Source organism: Epinephelus moara, chromosome 6 (assembly GCF_006386435.1).
Source record: "Epinephelus moara isolate mb chromosome 6, YSFRI_EMoa_1.0, whole genome shotgun sequence".
Classification (NCBI taxonomy): Eukaryota; Metazoa; Chordata; class Actinopteri; order Perciformes; family Serranidae; genus Epinephelus; species Epinephelus moara.
Window position 1 is genome coordinate 23,152,818 of NC_065511.1, and position 20,196 is coordinate 23,173,013.

At 42.0% G+C, this 20,196-nt stretch overlaps 1 protein-coding gene across 2 annotated transcripts in view; it reads right to left on the bottom strand.

Annotated features, from left to right (window-relative positions):
• Positions 1-8,378: 8,378 nt before the first annotated feature.
• Positions 8,379-20,196, bottom strand: part of nkd2b (NKD inhibitor of WNT signaling pathway 2b) — a 31,723-nt gene continuing 19,905 nt past the window's right edge. Inside the window, exons 4-10 of one of the 2 annotated variants that reach the window (XM_050046963.1) lie at positions 16,926-16,986; positions 16,235-16,362; positions 11,786-11,881; positions 11,508-11,649; positions 10,580-10,637; positions 10,330-10,457; positions 8,379-9,742 (exon numbers count right to left, since the gene is read on the bottom strand). In XM_050046963.1, coding sequence (XP_049902920.1) covers positions 9,123-9,742; positions 10,330-10,457; positions 10,580-10,637; positions 11,508-11,649; positions 11,786-11,881; positions 16,235-16,362; positions 16,926-16,986 — 1,233 coding nt within the window. In that variant the 3' untranslated portion in view covers positions 8,379-9,122. The remainder of the gene's footprint in view (positions 9,743-10,329; positions 10,458-10,579; positions 10,638-11,507; positions 11,650-11,785; positions 11,882-16,234; positions 16,363-16,925; positions 16,987-20,196) is intronic. The other variant, XM_050046964.1, reaches the window with a different exon arrangement.

The following is a 20,196-nucleotide window of genomic DNA, read 5'->3' on the forward strand; positions in this document are numbered from 1 at the left end:
CGTCAGGCTGGAGAAATGTTCGCAGTAATGTGACCGAAAATATTCAAGATCCATTGAAACTTAATTTAGAACATTTCTAAGAACCTGTAGGTAAGTGTATGCTTGATAATAAACATCCGGTTTGGTTGCTAACATTCAGGTTTTGGTGTGAAACAGCCAAAGTAGCATTATAATTACATGTTGATGCTGTTATTATTCAATAGTAACTTACAATCAGGTACACTGATTATGTTAATGTTATAATTAATATGGGAGAGTGGGGTACGTTGCGACGGAGGGCAGTTGGGACAGTTAGAAAGCATCTAAAGGTGCGGACACACCAAACAACATCAAAGAACTAGCGGTGACGAAAGCCAACTGTTGCGTCGTCTACGTCGCCTCACGTCGCCCTGTGTCAGTTGCATTTGAACACACTACACGGACTACATCCGACGGCCAAATAGCACATACATTCTGTGCATGCGTGAGAGAGAGCGGAGTGAGAGAGTGGTGCATCCTGTCAGCCGAGGGGTTTCCTATCTGTGCAGACGAGCACCGCAGCACCTCCACGGACTATTACATCCAGTCGGTCCCGGTGTTTCCTCCGCAGGCTCCACTTCACTCAGCTGCCCGACAAACCCGCTGCTTCTCCCCACTTTAACCTGAATAACAAACCAGGGCTCAGTGCTCCGGTTGGATCCAAACGCAGAGCCGGGGCTAGCTCAGAGACTAACGGAGGCTAACTGGCTGTGCCTCCCTCCGGACATGCTTCAGTTTCAACCTCAGCGTGGAGACCTTCTGATGATTACACACAATATATTCACAGTTTTGAAAATTGTGTTAGTAATGACACATACAAAATGGAAAGCTGGTTTTCCGTTGATGCTAGTGTTAGCTGTCTGAATTTTTGTTTGAAGCTGGCACAGGAGGGTTAGGGTGTGTCTGCTCTACCTTGGGTGGTTGAGGACAGTTACCCTAAGGTGGTTGGAACAGTGTTGTTTATAGTTCCTACCTTGTTACAAATCAACAAGTAGACAAAGGCTTATCCTAACTGAATAAGACCCACTGTGAAATCTCTGAATGATTGTTTACTCAACTGGCAGCCGGTCAGAAACCCCGTCCTGCCCCTTTCAAAAAAACCCTGCGCTGCATTGGAGAATTTATGAAAATATCCTAATTTTACAAATGTTTTCTCTGTCTCGAAGAAGGTGTTTAAAGTTAGACTACTTTTTTCTTTATTTAAATGATTTAAAGCCCAGAACAAGGTGTCCCAACCCTACCCATCGTCTTAACTGTCCCAGAGAGGTGGAATTTTTAAGAAAATGCCATCCATGGACATTTAACAAAATTGTGCTTTTCACATTCAGGTTGAGCTCTAAAGAACTTACTAAAACAATTATTAAATTATTGTCATTACTGCTCAAGTAGTCTGTGATTAATGGAAGGTTATTTCGTGCCGACACAAGTGTCCCAACCGACCCCGCTCTCCCCTACAGTATGCAGCAATACATTTGTGCATGCTGACGTTGGAATAATCAAGCAGGAACTGAATGAATAAACTGAAAAAAATTAAGCCTGCAGTCAACTGTCACTTCTTCATCTGTCTATATTTTGTCCAACAATATGGTTTTTCCACCAGGCGGAGAAAGCTCTCATTAAAGTATTGAATCAGACTCAAATTAGAAACATAAAGACCAGCCTTCAGAAGTTGAGAGTCAGAATTAGTGAACCATTTTCCCTCCAGATTCAACTCTGCTCAGTTTAGGGCTTAATCAAGTGGAAATTGGGAATAGGGGGTTGTGGGGGTGGTCGGGGTTGGGGTGCAGGGTAGAATGGAGCAATTGTTCAGTTAAAGGCCTCATGTTGAGTCCGCTTTGATGTTTCTCTGGGGGGATATGCTGGGACTTTACAGTAGCATTTCACTCCATTATTTTCCTGCTCACCGCTGGCTGAAACTGCAGGCTGCAGGGATGATGCAAAATGGGGCTCAGAGGTGACTTATTTCATTAAGCAAATGTTTTCATAGGTCTCTTTAACCCACATTTAAACGCCAGAGAGTCAAACTCACATTTTGCATTTAATATTTCTCAAAAAATCTGAGTTTTACGGCCAACAGTATCAACATTCAAGTGAGATTCCCCTCCTGTTTGCCCCACGTCTTTACAAGCAGACAGGCTCCCACTGATCTATTATGTTGCAAAGCCTTTCTCATGCATGTCTTGAATGAAAGCCAGCGTATCGATGGTCTGAGGATAATCACGTTTTCCTGAGACAGGCTTAGCTGCACTAAATAAGCCGCACAGAAAAAAAGGTGGGTCGAACAAAACTGAAAAGCCCCAAAAACTTTTTTCCCCTGGAAGCTCCGGAGGCGACGCAAAAATGAAAAACCGAGGGACGCGAAAAAAGGGAGGAATTTACTTTGTAAACATCGTAAAGGAAGTGTAGGAGAGAGTTTAGGAAGTAGTTTTTCAACACATTGTCATGTTGCACTTTGTGGACACACACATTTCCTACCTCTGTGTTTCGTCCTTCAGCAGGTGCACTTGGCACATTTTAGAGATGCTGCACCGTCCTGTCTCCTCTCCGCCTCCACACTTGTTGCTGAAGCAAAAAAACCCTCCATGTAAAAACTTAGTCCGCGAATTTGTGCAAAACAAAGCCACAAAAAGGCTTAACTAAAAACAAACTACTGTGTTTTACAGTCAGCGTCTGCAGTGCGTACTCACTTTGGGTGGAAGTTGGTAGTTGTCAGAGTTTAGTGCAGGTTCTCCAAGGCGCACAAAGTGGATATTTGCATTAGGCCGACCCTCCCCTCGCCTTTCATAGCTGCCATTGTTTGTCTCAGTCGGGGCTCGGATTCAGTCCTTCCCTAAATCCCTGACGACCGGAGCAGGGAATGCTGCTTTCTCTGAGCCGGCCTGGCAATTAACAAAAGCGCGTTGATATGACGCGACACAAAGAAACTATTATGCCGACAGTTTTTAAATTATAATACATTAAATAATCACACGTCTAACATGGCTGAGTATTAGCATACTTACATTCTGTAGTGGTGCTGGCTTTCTTTGCTTTGGGCTAGTTGGTATGACGGGCAGGTACAGACTGTTGCATTTATGGTCACGTGAGACAGGCATGTTTGGAAAGGTGACAACTCAACTTGACCCTCTGATGGAAAGAGCTGAATTAAGGCACTCATTTGCACTTTGTCTTCCTCTTCCCAGGGCAAAGAAACTGAATCCATGTAATTAAAAGCCCTAATCATGCTGGCACTCTAAATCATAATAAAACCCAGCAATGCAAGTGAGGGTCTTGGAATTAAACAGCAAAAAAGTGGCAAAATGTGATGTTTTTTTTGGCATTCCTGGTTGTGTAGTGGTTTAAGAAATATAGCAGATCTGGTTCAGCCTAAAAGATAAATCTGATTTCTGGAGATATTTACAGAAAAGGAGTAGTTTGGGGAATGTAGTTAAGCAATTGTCTGAGGAAGATAATATGGTACAGTATAGCCCTATTTTAAACTCCCTAAAAATAATAATTCAGCTTCCACCTTTTATAAGATAACTGCTAACACAGTATTCCCCTGAGACTCAAACTTTTTTTTTGTATGCATTTTTAATTTCTCCTAGCTATTTGGGATCAGCAGGACCCAATAAGTATGAATAAAAAACTCAACATTGTCAATGATAATTAAGTACCAGTGTCCTCAAACGAGTACTTCCTAATTAACAGCATCTTATCTTGTTACTGTCGCTTAAATTGGACTCGTGTATTCCATATCAAACTACAAACACTATTAATCATAAATAAACAAGTTTCAACCATTTAATGTGATCAGGTCCACTTTTGTGTTAGGATCAGAGATGGCTGCCATCTTGTTTTTACATGGATTAGTTTGTTGTGCAAATTATCCTTCCGCATGTTCACTGACAGAAGCCTTGTTACAACTTTAACTTCCTCTAGATAGTCAAGATTGATCGTCTGCTTGGTGCTCCGCCAGGGCCACTAGATGGGACAAAAAAGTGTCCACGAACGAGGACAACAGGTCTAAGTTAAGTAGAATGACATATAAGGTCAAGTAAATCAAAGTAAGAGGGTCTCAGGAGGAGTTTGAATATTGATAAGGATTCGTGGGCAAGGCTAATCTCCGGTGCAGGGTGATTTACAAGAGAAGCTGTGGGAAAATTTATACTTTTTAAGATACTTCATCAATTTTATTTCACACCTGTCCGTCTTCATAAAATGGGTTCACGAGACAATAATCTTTGCTGGAAATGTAAAAGGCAGGAAGGCAACTTTATCCATGCAATGTGGGCCTGTCCTCTAGTTCTACCTTTCTGGAGAGAGATAATCAAATCAATACAGGAGTGGCTGGGCATGCATGTTCCTGAATCAGTTCAACTTTGCCTCTTGGGGGACAGGTCATGTTTACCCAAGATCTCCAAACCAGCATTTGCTCTAGCCCTGACAGGCTTTATCTCAGCTGCTAGGGTCATCCTTCGCAACTGGACAAGTCACATTAGACCTGAAGAGAGAGAGTGAGTTGAGTTAATGACAGAGAATGCATTATATGAGTTAATGATAGCCAGTCTGCATAACCAAAGAGAATCATATTTGCTTGTCTGGAATCTATTTTTGTCTTTTATAGATGATTAAACATGTGATAGGAGCTAGACACTGTACTGAAATGGACTATAATTGTAGCATACAGATGGAGGGAGTAGGCTTTTGTTTCTTTTGCTTTGGCTGTGTCATAGGGACATTTGTTTGTTTGTTTGTTTGTTTGTTTGTTTCCAGGCTTGATGTGTAGAATAGGTCATGATATAAGGGTTAGTGCTGTGCTGATGGACTTTGGAATCATTGATGTTATAAACACTGCAGAGATGTGTTTTTGTTTAGTCTGTGCTGTTTTTGTTTTTCTATTTTTTGTGCTGATGTTCTTGAAAAAAAAAACCTTAAATGTGACAAAAAAAAACAATGCAGCAGAGTTTCAATAACATATTTAAAGTGAATTTTGTAGTGCTTTTTTTCCTTCTTTTTTTAATAGTATGTCCCTACAACCATTCTAGCCATAAGCAAGCCTCTAACAGCCTCTGAACACACATTATTAATAGCTGAGGTTCAAAGTAAACTCTTGACCCTTGGACACTGCAGCTGACAAAACTGTGCAATTCTCTGTTTACTAATGAATTTACGATCAATGAGAAATATTTTAGAATGTTTAAATATGCTGATGACATAGTCTTTTACAGCAAACAGACCTATAGGCATAACTGCCTACCTGGCCTACACTAAGGCCCCTCAAACATGGTGTCGCATCAGCAAGTTAGAAATTAATGTGGCCAAGAATAAAGAATTGATTATTTGCATGAAACACAATCTTAAGACAGAGCCACCTTCACTCAATGGCTAACGTGCTGAAACTGTGGAAAACTTTAAATACCTTGATTTGGTCCTGGACTCCAATGTGAGCTTCTCTGGAAATGCTAAGTATATTTTCAAGAAATGCTCATGACTTTATCCTCTTAGGAAACTCAGTGGCCTCTGTGTTTGTCAGCAGATTGTAGAATTAGTGCACCAAACTATGGTTACAAGTGTTTTAACTTTTCACCTTTGTGTCTGGTACAGTCATCTCAACTGCACATCCAAGAATAAACTCTCTAGGATTGTAACAATGGCAAAATAGTTGGCAAGTCACAAAAGCCCTTGAGCCAACGCTTTACAGAAAGGACGAGGGCAAGGAGTATCTTGGCACAGAGTTCCCATCCCCTCTTCAGCCAGTTTGAGCTCTGGGAGGCGCTCTCTGGCATCGAAAAATGTATTTAGGAAGTCTTTCATCCCAAGCGCCATCAGAATCCTAAACTGAACAAAGTGACTCATGAGTTTTAAACACAGACAGACAATGAGCTGATCTAATGTGTTTCAGTGTCCTACTAACTATTTGTCTGCTTTTTACAGTGTTGTCTTCCGTGTTTGGTGAGCCGAAGACAAAGTTTCACCCATGGTGGACGACAACAATCCATCAATCTACTAAATGGACCTCAATAACAAGATTTACACCAGGGTTGTCAAACATAAGGCCCAGGGACCAGAACCAGCCCGCCAAAGGCTCCAATCCGGCCTTCTAGATGACTTTGCACACCTAATATTGATACACTTGTGAAGGCTTAGAGGTTTCAGGAGCAATTTAAACAGTGAGCAGATACTTCGTGTAAAATACAGTCTCAGAAGCTTTCCACTCTGACCAGAATACAGCTCCCTGAAATAACAATGAATACTTACTGTGGTCATATTCAAAGATATTGAACATTGTGAAACATATTGTCAACCAGCAGCTTTAGTACAAAAGAATCTGTATCAGACTTATATCTTAAAACAATATTAGTGGAACCCTGCTGCTGAGGCACTGACAAAACTTCACATTGTAAATGGTTTGTAAGGCAGGGGATGACTTCAACTGCTTCTTCAATAGCTTCTACTTTAGTGGAAAATTATTGAAAATTGAACATATTAAGAAAGTGAGTAGTGGACTTGACTGAATGTGGAATAAACTGAGACATACTGTTGAATTTGCACATTTTCTTGAGGATATTGCGGGTTGTTGTTTTTAGAATGAACTTCTTTACACTAAAAAAAAAGGGGAAAATATGAAGGGGTTTTTATTTATAAGTTATTATGCAGTGGTTTCACTGGTCCAGCCCACTTGAGATCAAATTGGACTGTATGTGGCCCCTGAACTAAAATGAGTTTGACACCCCTGATTTAGACACTGTTTCTTTACCTTTATTTACATAGGGCATGTTTGCTCCTCTACAATGATGCTCTCTTTAATACTCACTTAACAATATCAACAAATCTCAGATTGGCCTGTGACCCAACTGAATTTCACTTCACTGGAGAACAGTATGTTGTATGTGCTTGATGGCTATATGTTGCCACCTAGTGGCCGACTCAAACTGACTAGAAACAGGCTGGTAATAAGCTTTAGTGTCCCAGGTTTGTAGGCCTTTTTTCCAGGCCATGCTCAGAGTTCAGGAACATACTTTTAAAATATTCAGATATAATTTAGCTGCTTCAGTTGTGCATGACCATGGACACACAGTCATGTTACCAGTAACGCCTCTGCTTTTCCTAGGTTGAATTGTCTTCTGCTTGTAATATAATATGCACAACTGAATTATAATATGCACTGAAGTGTTCAGAGGCTGGATCGACATTATTACTTCTTCTCGAGGTCCTGCCTTAAAGGTCTTTAATGTAGTTTTCTTATTTCCGTTTGTATTGTCCTCATGTGGTGCATATTGCTAATTAATTATTTTTTAAAAATTGTGTTTAATCAAATTACCACAAACTAATTAATGCACCAGGGGCCAGATGCTGCAGATTGTAGAAGCACTACAATGAGGAATAAGACTATTCCCTTGACTTCCCTGCACTGGGCATACAGAACCACCTGGGGGGAAGCTAATTGTCTACAGTGTGAACCCTTTTGGGAAATTAACAACAGTCATGTATTAAAGCTCTCTTCAAGTCATTCAAACTTATGCTATGACCATTTACTGACTGATTGTTCATATGTTAGAGAAGATATGGTTTACCAAAACAGCCAATGCTCAGTTTTCTCAGAGAATGAGAGGGAAGTACAAACCTGTGAGACACTTCGGCCTTCAAAAATAAGGCCTTTCTGTTTTAGTCTCTTTTGTGGCCAGACAATCACACACCATCTGGTAACTGTAAAAGCACTACATTTGTACATTTGTATTACTGGTAGACAGTTGCTGCTGCTCCCACAGTATATTTATGTAGCTGATAGTAATTTAGTGCTTTTCAGTTGCTGGTACTGCCGGCCAAGATCATCTGTCTGTCTCCAACCTTGAACACTTTCATGCCCGTTCTTGATCTCCTTAATAAATCCAGGATAATCAACCTGACTAAATAATGTAACGCCCCTCCCACTGTCTTGGAGGATGTTTCAGCCAACCTCATCAGGAAGCTGGCTGACATAAAAGGGTCGTTGCCTTGATTTAGCTCACCAGGGCCTTCCAGGCAAAAAAGCTGCCTTGTGTTTTTAATTAATTTTTGTGGATGTTGGAAGGGAGCAGCGTTTGTCCACGCTTTGTTTGGATTGCAAACCAATTTGTTTGAGACAAAAAAAAGAAGAAAAAAAATCAAATTAAAATAAGAATATTTTTTATCTACTCTTCAACTGCAATTGTGTTTTATTTTTAATAATAATAATATGATTATTTAATGTTAATTCTCAACAAATAACATTATACTAAGTGGTTGCTGTTTTTTTCTATCCACACGATGGCAGCAGACACACCATAATCAAGTGTTTTATGAGCTGAAAGAAACAAACTCTGGCTGCAATAATATAAATGAACTATATAACGTTTATTAAAATATATAAAAGACAAAATACATATATGCATAATTATACCCATGATGAAATATGCATATACAGTATAATAATTATACAGTAAAATGTGTTTACATATATAGATTTTTTTTATACATATAGCAAGATATTTTTGCATTAAAACTGGCAGTGGTGATTTTATACTCCCCCCACCCTCGCCCTCACCCCCTCGTTCCCACCCCCCAAACAGGAAACCCCTCAGTCCACATCAGGCCTCCCAGAGGAAGAAGCCTCTGTGAAAAGCTTGAGAGCAGCAGCACCTTTACACCTGAGATCCATGTTTTGGAAAGGTCTCACACAGAACAACACACCTACTCTGACATATAGCTTCCGGGGACGTCAAACCAACAGCATCAGGAGGGAAGGATGTCTCATGTAAAGTTCTCTGATCTGTTCCTTTGTGGCATCTGTACCCTTACCGAACGTGATCGCAGCAGTCCCAGCAGAAAATCTATGAAAACTTCAAACCCGTGCCACACATCTTTTGTTATTACACAATAACTTCAGAAAAACACCTTTCCGTTCCAATATCATGAGCCGTCATACTACAGGATTCCCCAGTACATCTAATCTCAGGATATATCTGTATAGCTTGCAAGAAGAGAGTACAAAGATCCTGGACAGAGTGCAAAACACTCTCGTGGGATGACGTTGAGTCCTTCAGACTGGTGTGGTTGGTTGTGGTTGGTCCTGTACAGTTTGAGTCACTGCACACTGAGCGCGGTCATGTCTGATGGTAATGGTGGTAGTGGTGGTGGTGGTGGTGTTCATGGTGATGGTGGTGCTCATGACGCTGGACCACAGGAACCACAAACCCTGGGCTCCCAGGGGGGCCGGACGCCTGCTCTCTCTCCAGGCTTGGCAGTACAGAGGGCACAGGGGGCTGTTGCTGGGGGTGGGACTGAGGGGACAGCGGGGTTTTGGATGGGGACATGGCCTCTCGGGCTTTTGCCCTCAGGCGTTTGCTGTGACTGTATTGCAAAGGGTGCTGGTGGTGGCCGGAGGGTTGGGTTTGGTGTGGCAAGTGGTACACATCTTGACCCCCGTGTCCTGCTGTGTTGCCACTGTGCAGCATGCTTTGCAGAGGCGGGTGGTAGCCGTGACATTTAGTGGATTTGCCACCTCCGCTGCCCCCGTTATTCCCTCCGCCTCCCTTATAGGTTCCTTTGGGAGATTTGACAAACTGTGTGCCCTTGCTTCGAGACTCTGTTGGGTTGTAGCTGTCGCTGATGACTTGTGAGCGCCGCTGGTGAACCACTTGGGTTTCTGGTTCCTGGGAGCGTGAGCGGCTCTGACTCTGGCTCTGGGAGCTGCGAACATGAGCCTCCTGGGGAGGGGTGATTCCTGTGGGACGGGCAAAAGACACAGCGTCAGTAGTTTATAGAAATACGATACATAAAACTTTGAATTTATGTTTTCCCTCAGCATCCCCATAGTATCTTTTTTAACCATTCACTTAAAGAAATCATTTGGTCTGTTTATCCAGGTTTACATATTTAAAATGCATAAAAAATTGAGATGAATAAACTGTAAGAATTTATGTAACAATAGCTCATAGAATTCACCCAACTTACTTAATAAAGTTCATTTAATTACTGTTAATAAATTGTAAGTACTTAAAAAACAATGTTCATCAACATATTTGAAATACATCAAATTTATAACCAGTAATTACATAAACTTGATTAAGGTGAATTAGGTTAATTCTGTGAGTCACAGTTACATAAATTCCAAGTCTATTTGATCACTTTGATTTAATTGCATAAATTGTGGGGTTTTTTTGTTAGAATTACTTGACTCCATTGGATGGAAATCTTATATGTAACTGAGATACATAAACCTGACCAAATAGACCAAATAATTTCTTTGAGCGTTGCAATTCGAGTCTACAACAACAACCAAGCTGGAAAACACAATATAAAGACCTTTACCATCAAATCTGGAGGTGTAGTTCTCGATACCAGCCAGGTCCAGGTAGTGATTCCTTCTCTCCGTGTTCTCATCCACACAGTAATGCTGACCCTCGCTGGCCGGCGCCTCATTGCTCTGCCCTTTGCTGCTAAAAATGAGCCCAACCCTCATGATTAGAAGACTGTTCATTATTTGCACAATTAAACTACAAGAATTATTACAATACACGCAGGTGAGTCTCTCAGCAAAGTATGCTTGGTGTGTACTGACCTGACGTAGGAGGACAGCCGCTTGTCAGCTGAACGCCCCTCCTCTTGGTGACAGCGATCTGAAGAGGGAAAGTATGAGAACTCAGACCAGGAAAAAACTCCATACTTTAGCTGTTTTACAGACCCATAATAGGCAAGTCTTTCTTTGTATTTCATGTATTTGGCAAGTCCAGAAATATTTGAAGACTATGAATTGGTTATAGTGAACAGAGGAACAGTCTGAACACAACTATAATTTGTATGTCTCAGTGAAGTTGCAGTTAACATCCACATCTGTCCAGATTCATATGTAGCCATGACAGTAGACAAAGCTTCAAAAAATGGAGGGTGCTGCAATGACACACATCTGCAACGCAGCAGCACAAAACATTTATACAATCAGCACAGTTTCAAGGTGGGCACTCGAGATTATTGTCACCAATTCTGTATCTGACCAAATCTCTCCCCTTCTGTATCTGAGATATGGAGTCAACTAATGGCCAGAAAAGTGTTTTTGCAGAAAATAATGATGTCACAGTGAAGCTGACCTTTGACCTTTTGGATATGAAATGATCACTTCATTATTTTATCCTACTAGACATTTATATAATTTTTTAAATCATAATTAGTGCATGAATTCTTGAGTTACAGCTAAAAACATGTTTTGTGAGGTCACAGTGACCGTTGACCACCAAAACTAATCAGTTCATTCTTGAGTCAAAGAGGATGTTTGTGCCAAATTTGAGCAAATCCCGTGAAGGTGCTCAGATATCACGTTCACAAGACTGAAACACGAATATAAAAATGAACAACCCAAAAGCATAGTGCCTCCAGCCACTGCTGTCACCACAAACAGTCATAAGAAGAGACTGCAGTAATGGCTACACTGGTTGACTGCTCACTAAAGACCAAAGCTGCCACTAAGACAAATAAGCACTAAGGATTCTCACCTGTCCCTGTTTCTCTTCTGTGGCACCTGGGCTCTGGAGTGACGGTGAGTTTGACACGCAGAGTCTTGCTCTTATTATGGCAGGAGTGATTCACAGAGGCATCCACCACGTCATAGATGGTGTGCATCAGACTGGACATGTCCTACGGTGAAACATAAAACACAATTAGTACAGTTTGTAGTCGAGAGAATAATACATAAAAGGAGAAGACTGTCAATATTAAGAAGACATAGCACATCAGGGAGCACAGATAGAAGAGAAAAAGGATGAACACTCACATCTTTTGTAACTTTCCCACTGTTGTCAAAGTCATAAAGCGTGAAGATCCACTCCTGACGGTTGTCATCCTCCACAGAAACGTCACACTCCAGGTCCTGTGGATACAAACATGGCCACAGTTAATACACATAAACAACTGGAAGGTTTTACGCTACATCTTTTTTTCAAAAATAAGTAAAGACATAATACTTCTACAGTTTGTGAAAGACAAAACAAAGCAGCCTTAACGACAACAGGGGGCAGCAAAGTACGTCTTAATGTATGATTTAATGGTCTCAGATGCTGTGTGATTCATAAACTTTTTTCAAAAGGTAATGAGTGTTGTTTTCTTCATACTGCTAGGGTTTTTAGGGAACAAGAGGGATTCGTGAAGCTATTGCCTCTGATCACAATCAAACCTTGCGTGAATGAGCATTTACTTTATCAGCAAATTTACCGACTGCCTTTCCCTGCACAAAAGAAAAAAAAGTGTTGGACGCTAAAATTTCGTTTTTTATGAATCATACATCTTAAGAGGAATGCAGCAGAGGCCAGCTCAAATTCAGGTTTTCAACACATAAACAGATCCCTTCTCAGCAGGATCCATTCAGCTGCATCTCCCTTGTGTTGGGGAAACACAGAGGAATAAGTCAGCATGGCAGGCCCAACCACTATGACCTTGTATTACTACCTTCTTCCAGGAAAAATGAGCGCAACCTCTACTCTCAGTTACAACTTTTTGGCAGTAACTTTGATTCAGATGTATCTAGTAACATGGCCATAATTGGAAAAATAAACATCTGGAATACAGGCCCTGCTGCAGGCACGGTGGAGAGCTGACACTGTGTGAAAGGCAGTGTGCATTTACAAGGGAGGAGACCCCAGGGAGAGAAGCAGCCCTTTATGGTTCTATAATATCTCCTCAGCTCACATAACCAGGAGTGATCACCAAAGGGCAGATCTAAGCCGTTCTTTAAAACACGCAAGTCTAAACATTACAATCTATTTATTCTATTTATTGGTCCCTAAATTCAATCAGGATATGGTCTGGAGCAGTGTCAACATACAGATGTTCTGTGCACAGGGTGAAGGCGTACAGCTGTGACTAGGCTAGAGGTTACACACCATGCACTTATTTTCTAACCTATGTTTAAATCATTTTCACTCACTGGAACACAAAACATGTTTAACACCCAGTTCTCTTGGCTCTTAGTAAATGGCTTCGGAGAGACCTCTTTCTGACCCCAGAAAATCCTGTCCCATAAGGCAACCCTTTAATTTCATTTACCGTCTCTCGCACAATGCTTGAGCCTTTTTTCCAAGTTCAGATTCACAGCCCACCACAGAGCTAACACAGATACACACCCCCCATTAATAATAGGTAATCTAGGCAAGGCAAGGCAAGGCAAGGCAAGTTTATTTGTAGAGCACAATTCGTACACAAAGTAATTCAAAGTGCTTTACAGAACAAGAAAATGCATTAAAATCACAATACAAAATAAAAACATAAATAATCATTATAAAATGAACTTTAAAAGAGAAGAGTGCAGATAAGATCCTTTCAGTCATATGCACAGTGAAATAGAGCTGTTTTGAGCCTAGATTTGAACATTGTCAGAGTAGAGGCCTGTCTCACATCTTCAGAAAGACTGTTCCAGATTTTAGCTGCATAAAACTGGAATCCTGATTCCCCATGTTTAGTCCTGACTCTGGGCACCAGCAGGAGGCCGGTCCCTGAGGTCCTCAGAGTCCGAGATGGTTCATATGGCACTAACATGTCAGAGATGTACTTTGGTGCTAGGCCGTGGAGAGACTTGTACACAAGCAGAGCTGCTTTAAAGTCTATTCTCTGAGCCACAGGAAGCCAGTGTAGAGACCTGAGCACAGGACTAATGTGCTCGTACTTCCTGGTTCTGGTCAGGACCCGAGCAGCAGCATTCTGGATGTACTGCAGCTGTCTTACGGCCCGTTTGGAGAGGCCAGTGAGCAGGCCGTTACAGTAGTCTAACCTACTAGAGACAAATGCATGGATAAGTCTCTCCAAGTCAGGTTTAGACACTATACCTTTGATTTTGGCAATGTTTTTTAGATGGTAAAAAGCTGCTGATGTTATTGATTTGATGTGGCTGTTAAAGTTCAAGTCTGAGTCCATTATTACCCCGAGATTTCTAACCTGATTTGTAGGTTTTAGAGAGAGAGACTGGAGGTGACTGCTGACACTTTCTCTTTGTTTCTGTGGACCAAATACGATGACTTCAGTCTTGTCTGAATTTAGCTGGAGAAAGTTGTTTTGCATCCACACACTGACCTGTTGGATGCAGTGACAGAGTGAATCCACTGGTCCATATTCACCTGCTGTCAGTGAGACATAGATCTGAGTGTCGTCTGCATAATTGTGGTAGGACACATTATTACTTTGTATTAACTGGCCTAAAGGCAGCATGTAGAGATTGAACAGAAGGGGTCCCAGGATTGACCCTTGGGGCACCCCACAGGTCAAGGCCATGTGGTCTGAGACACAGTTACCAATTTCAACAAAGTACTTCCTGTCTTCTAGATAGGACTTCAACCAATTTAGGGCAGTGCCAGAGATGCCCACCCAGTCCTCTAGTCTCTGTGAAAGGATCTCATGATCGACAGTGTCAAAAGCAGCACTCAGATCTAGCAGGACTAAAACTGAGACTTTGCCTGCATCAGTGTTCAGGCGGATGTCATTTGTCACCTTAATAAGAGCGGTCTCAGTGCTGTGATGGGGTCTAAAACCTGACTGGAAAACATCAAAGGAGTTGTTCATTAGGAGAAAGTCAGTAAGCTGTTGGTAAACAACTTTCTCAAGGACTTTGCCTAAAAACGGCAGATTTGAAATGGGCCGGTAGTTGTTCAGTACTGTGGCATCAAGACTGCTCTTCTTTAGGAGAGGCTTTATGACCGCAGTTTTCAAGGCCTTTGGGAATGTTCCAGATTGTAGTGACATGTTAACTATGTGAGCGAGTGGTGGTAACAAACTGCTCAGCACAGACTTTAGAAATCTAGTGGGTAACACATCGAGGCAGCATGTAGATGAACTCAGACTGGTGATGATCTCTTGGACAGTTTTGTCAGTTACAGGTGCAAAATGAGTCAGCTCTAAGTGTCTAGGTGGCTGCAGGGTTGTTATTGGCGTTGTGGAATTGATGGCATTTTTAATGGTCTGAACCTTGTCGCAAAAGTATACTGCAAACTCATTACACTTAGATGTGGAGATCAGTTCCAATGGCAGTTGAGCTGGAGGGTTTGTTAATCTGTTCACTGTTGCAAATAAGACACGCAAGTTGTTACTGCAGTTTCCAATAATTTCAGATCTAGAGTTCCAGTTATGGCTCTGTATCGTTTAAAAAATTAGGATATTAATACCAATACCAGTAACCTTAAAGTGATACAGATAACAATAGAGTACTTATTTAATACCTTTCTTTTTCTTCTTCATTCGATACCCATCATGTCAGTGGAAGCATTCAGTTGCTTTAAAAGCAACCAGACACAACAGGCATGGAATATAGTCATACTTTTGAATGTTTTGGTGGCATCTCAGCATGCTGCACTTCCAACTCAGTCAAACACAGCGTGCTCGACTTCTCCACACTACAGAGTGTATGGGTTGTTGCGGCTGCGGTGGTGGGCTGATCACACGTCACATTAAACCAAAGAACACTTGCATTGTTTTGGGGTTTTTTGTCCTAGATCTGGGTACAGAGAGGATCAAATGCAGGTATTGTTTGACTGGAGGAGTTTCTGCTACTGCTACTTAGTAATGCGTTATTTTCATCAATACCTGCAAGGTTTACTATACAGGAATTGTCGTTTTTGTTTGTAAAAAGTATTGTCAGGAAAAGAGAAAGTGAAAACCAACCCTAGATTCACTCCACTGGGCAATTTACCTTGCTATATTTGTATTTTTTCAGCACTGTGTTTGCAATTTTCATCGCTTTCTCTTAGATATGTGCTGCTTACAGTCTGGCACCTGGTTGCTACCTTTTTATAAAGTCCCGACCTCACCTGCAGGCTGTGCCCAGAAACATCCCCAACAACAAAATAAGAAGAAAATAAGACAATACAGGCAGAGGGCAGGGTCTCTGCAGTTGAATACATTGCCACACACTACTAGTGCGTCATTAGTGACGATTAAGAGGGAGTCTATACATTTATTTTTCAGAAAATCCTGCATAGTATTCCTTGAAATGAATCAAGTACCAATACCCAGTCCTAGTCCAACACACCAGAGCTGGATGTTTTTGCCAAAGTTGGCCAGACAGGCTCCATCCAGAAGAACTGGCCCAGGTCAGACATGGAACCCTAGTTTTGCTCCAAGATGAGTCCCTATGCCACCCCGTTGTTGTCTTATTCATGTTATAAAAATGTGTGTTATACTGTAATTGAGAGTTAAACCACATTACAGCATTACAATGCTGTCAATTTACGTAACTACTTACGTCCAGACTGATGCGTTTCTTCCCAGGAGCTTTGGTCGAGTCTCGAAGTATCTCCCGCTCTCCATCCTCTGAGTGCAGGTACTGCAGGTAGCTCTCACAGCCCTCTGCCTTCTCTGGAGGAAGAACCACTGTCAACACAGGAGGACATGTTCAAGTTAGACACAAAAAACTATGGAAAAATTTGGCAACATTTTGTGTGGCTCACTAGCTACACTTCCAAAGAAAATCTTGAACCGGTGACGGTTATCATACCGTGTACATTTGCTTATCTACGGTATTGAAAAAAATGCAACTGAATGGAGAATACTTTAATTTAAAAATGGTTTCAAGTTTCAAATATTTCTGTAATGCTGTAATACCAGCACAGCATGAAATACACCACAATATTTATGAGATGATGATCCTATCCTGGAAATCTCATACTGTCGCAGTCCTACTTGATATTGGATTTTGCTACTTTTGCAAATTGAACATGCAAGTGTCTTTAAATAATAAATGCAAACAGTGTTATCACACACATCTCACTGCACCAGTGTTGGGCTTGTTTAATTTATAGAATCATACATACTAATAGCACATACATGCTCATCTGTCATATGAGGTCAGATCTGTTTTCAGCAGCATAAAATATTCAGGTATTATTTCAGCATAAAGCTCATCAATGACTGAGAAGACATCTTTCTCAACCTACCCTCTAGGGGACAGTGTTGATCTGTGAATTGTCCTTCCTTCAGCTCACCATTTGGAAACTCCTGGGACAAGGAGAGAAATAAGGAGGGGGGAAGTGTTAGAGATGTAAGTGAATCTACAGTTCAGACCACAGACACAGAGAAAACAAACAGTTCCAGCTAAAGCATTTCCTACTCAGATGAGAGGAGAAGACTGGAGGCTCCAGCGCGGCCAAACACTTTGAACATCTGCACGCTTATTGTGTTTCACTGTCTGGGACGCAGTGAGCGCAGCCAGAGCCAAGCTTTCAAGATTCCTCCAAGCCCTTCAAACGGACCCCTCACATCCATCAAAAAACCCATAATGCACTTCATCGTCTCAGCTCTCTCTCTCTCACTCTTAGCCAACCTGTTTATTCTCATCCTGTTTGACATGGAACCCAGCGAGGAGAGTTTGATGGAAGCAGCCTGGAGTTTAGGGGAAAGATTTTGTTGTATTTCTCATTAAAAAAAGACTTTATGTAAAACAAACCTCACAATGAGCTCTCAGCAACGTGTGTGTATTTATTTTGAATGGAGAATAATTGCCAGATGGAAATTTCCATACAGATAGGATGGGACTGATTAAATACACAATTCCATGGCCATAAAACAAAAGCAGGACAAAGGAGTGGAAGGGGGGGGAAGCTGTGCTGTCATATGTGAATAATCTATATCCTGCATAAAACAGAACCACAGTGTTCACAACCGTCCCACACATGTGCTAATGCCGAGGCACACTGAGGCAAAGGCAACAGGGTCTCCATGTGTGTGTGCACACACACACAGCCATTCTTTAATTACAACTGGATTGTGGAAACAATGAAAATTAAGTGCAGCACAGCCCCTAAACCACAAGTATTTAAACAACAAATGATTCATCTTATTTACGTCATCTCAGTCCTCTAAGCTGCTCCACATACACTTTGAAATAAAATCCCACCAGATTGAATCAAGGAGGCCCAGTGAAACGAGACAAATAAAAAACAGATAGATGCTTGAAAACAAAAGAACTCCATGTACCTTCAACAGAGCCGGGGCTCAAGCAAGAGTCGGAACATCTGCATGCGTTTAGGTGAACGAGCCCCCCTTATTCCCCTTCCCCTTCCCCTCTTTCTCAGAGTAATGACAGCGCCAGGGCCTGTGGTTCTATTTAACAATCTCAGAGCCCGTGATTATTCCTCACTTCAGAGGATGATACCTCCAGCCTGTAATCTGGCCCTGACCTTCACCACTGACGGGGGGAGCCGCTTGAGTCTCAGGGTCATGGCTCGGACACCCCCTGCAAATTGGCCACCGGAGACATTGAGAGAAAACAGAGAAAAGAATGGGAGTATGGGAGTCGGGCCTTGGGGAGAGGGAAACAGGAGAGGGGCAGGAAGTAAGCGGGATGAATAAAAGAGAAAGAACAGAGCAGAGGAAAGAGGGCACAAAGGGGAAAAGGAGGGAAGATAAGAGAAACAAAGATGGGAGAGGAGAGAAGCAGATAAGAGGAGAAGAAGAAGAGGAGGATGTGGTTTGTTAAAGGGGAGATATGGCCTATCTATTGCGTACGCCGGTCCCTGTGAGCTCAGTGGGAGAGGTGGAGGTGTTTTTTTTTTTTTTACAGAATCTGGAAGGCTTCTGGGAAAGGTGGAGACAACTGGTACTGCTCCCTGGGCCCCAAACAAGCTGCAGTCTTTAATCACCAAATACACACGCTAGAAAACAGACGAGTGTATGTGTGCATACCCAAGCAAAAACACACACACAGTTTCCATCTTTTGTGGTTTCTGCAGCCAAGTTGTTGTTTCCTTTCTGCTCTGGATGCTTTCATCTCCCCTCTTTGTACCGCAGTCCCTTAATGAAGGGCAGTATGTAAGGAAGAGGGAGTTCACACAGACGCACTGTTCTGCAGCTCAGAGGAACATCAAAGACAACCATTGATTCTTCTTATCCTCCTTCCCATGAGGGTGCAGAGCAAGGTATGAGCACCTCTAAATGAAAGACAGGATTCAGCGTTAAATATAATGAAACGAGTCAATCAACCAGCTGCCAAAAGTGAATCTCGTCTCTAATTAAAATCCTGATATCAGGAGACGTCTTGCTGAGTGCATGAGGAGGGGACCAGCAGGGCTTGTGTTGAACACATGGCTCTCCCCTCACCACCACCACCACCACCACCTCCATGCTCATTACATCCATCGGGGGAGCTAATGAGAGAGCAGGCTGGGTCCGACCGCAGTCTGCAGTTTAACGTCTAAACACATGGCATCTCCATCCACATCGCCCACGGTGTCGGGCTCAAATCTGCCCACCACATGTGTAATTAACTGCTTTCTGGCATCTAGCTGCTCTCATTCTTTCACTATCAGATCACAAACAGCTCTGCAGGCTGCGCAAAATGTGTTAGCATTTTAGAGCAAAGTGTTTTCCACCGGTGGTGTACACCTGAAGCCCGTGATATACACATCTACACAGTGTGTGTGATATTAGGGGAGACAGATGGAAAACTGCATGTGTGGGGTGGACGCTTCGACAAGAATGACAGGGAAATGATAAGGTATTAGATCTCCACTGCCTTTAAAAAAAAGGTGCATTGAAAATATGCACTGACAGTGTTCCATGTAAACAGGTTCTGACTCCCAGGCGCCTTGACATAAGAGACAGACAGAGAGGTGTGTGATGTTTGTTCCTGTTTAATGCAGCAGTTCTGCCAAGCTTCCCTAAAGCCTCAGCCTACTGCCAGACTTTTATGTGGGATAGGGTAACCAGGGGAAGCTTTCATAGCTCCCTACCAGGTGACATCAGACATCCCCCAGCAGTCTCTCTCTCTCTGCCTGCCTACCACCCATCCTCCCACTGGAAAACACTGCACATCTTTGTTCTCACATCCCCCCCTTCTATAGCTCACCCCCTAAATATAAGTACACACGCTTCTTTTAGTCCATTCTTCACACGATGCACAAGTGATTTTGAAAATCCCATCTTCAAAAACAGTGGAGGCTAACATGAAGATTGTTTACACAGTTCCTCTGGCCTCGGGGTATGAAATATGGCAACTTGATCAGATGTCTGGACGCGTATCCAAGTACAAACATATGCTAAAAAAACACACAGAATACTCTCTGGATGCTTGTGTGGTTTTCTGAAATACTTCAGATAGCTTAATTTTTTATATAAAAGTGTGATTAGTTTAAAAACAACTTTAGCAGTACAGTAGGTGCGACAACTTTCAATTTATTTCATGTTTGTGTCTCTTCTTTTCGCCTGTGT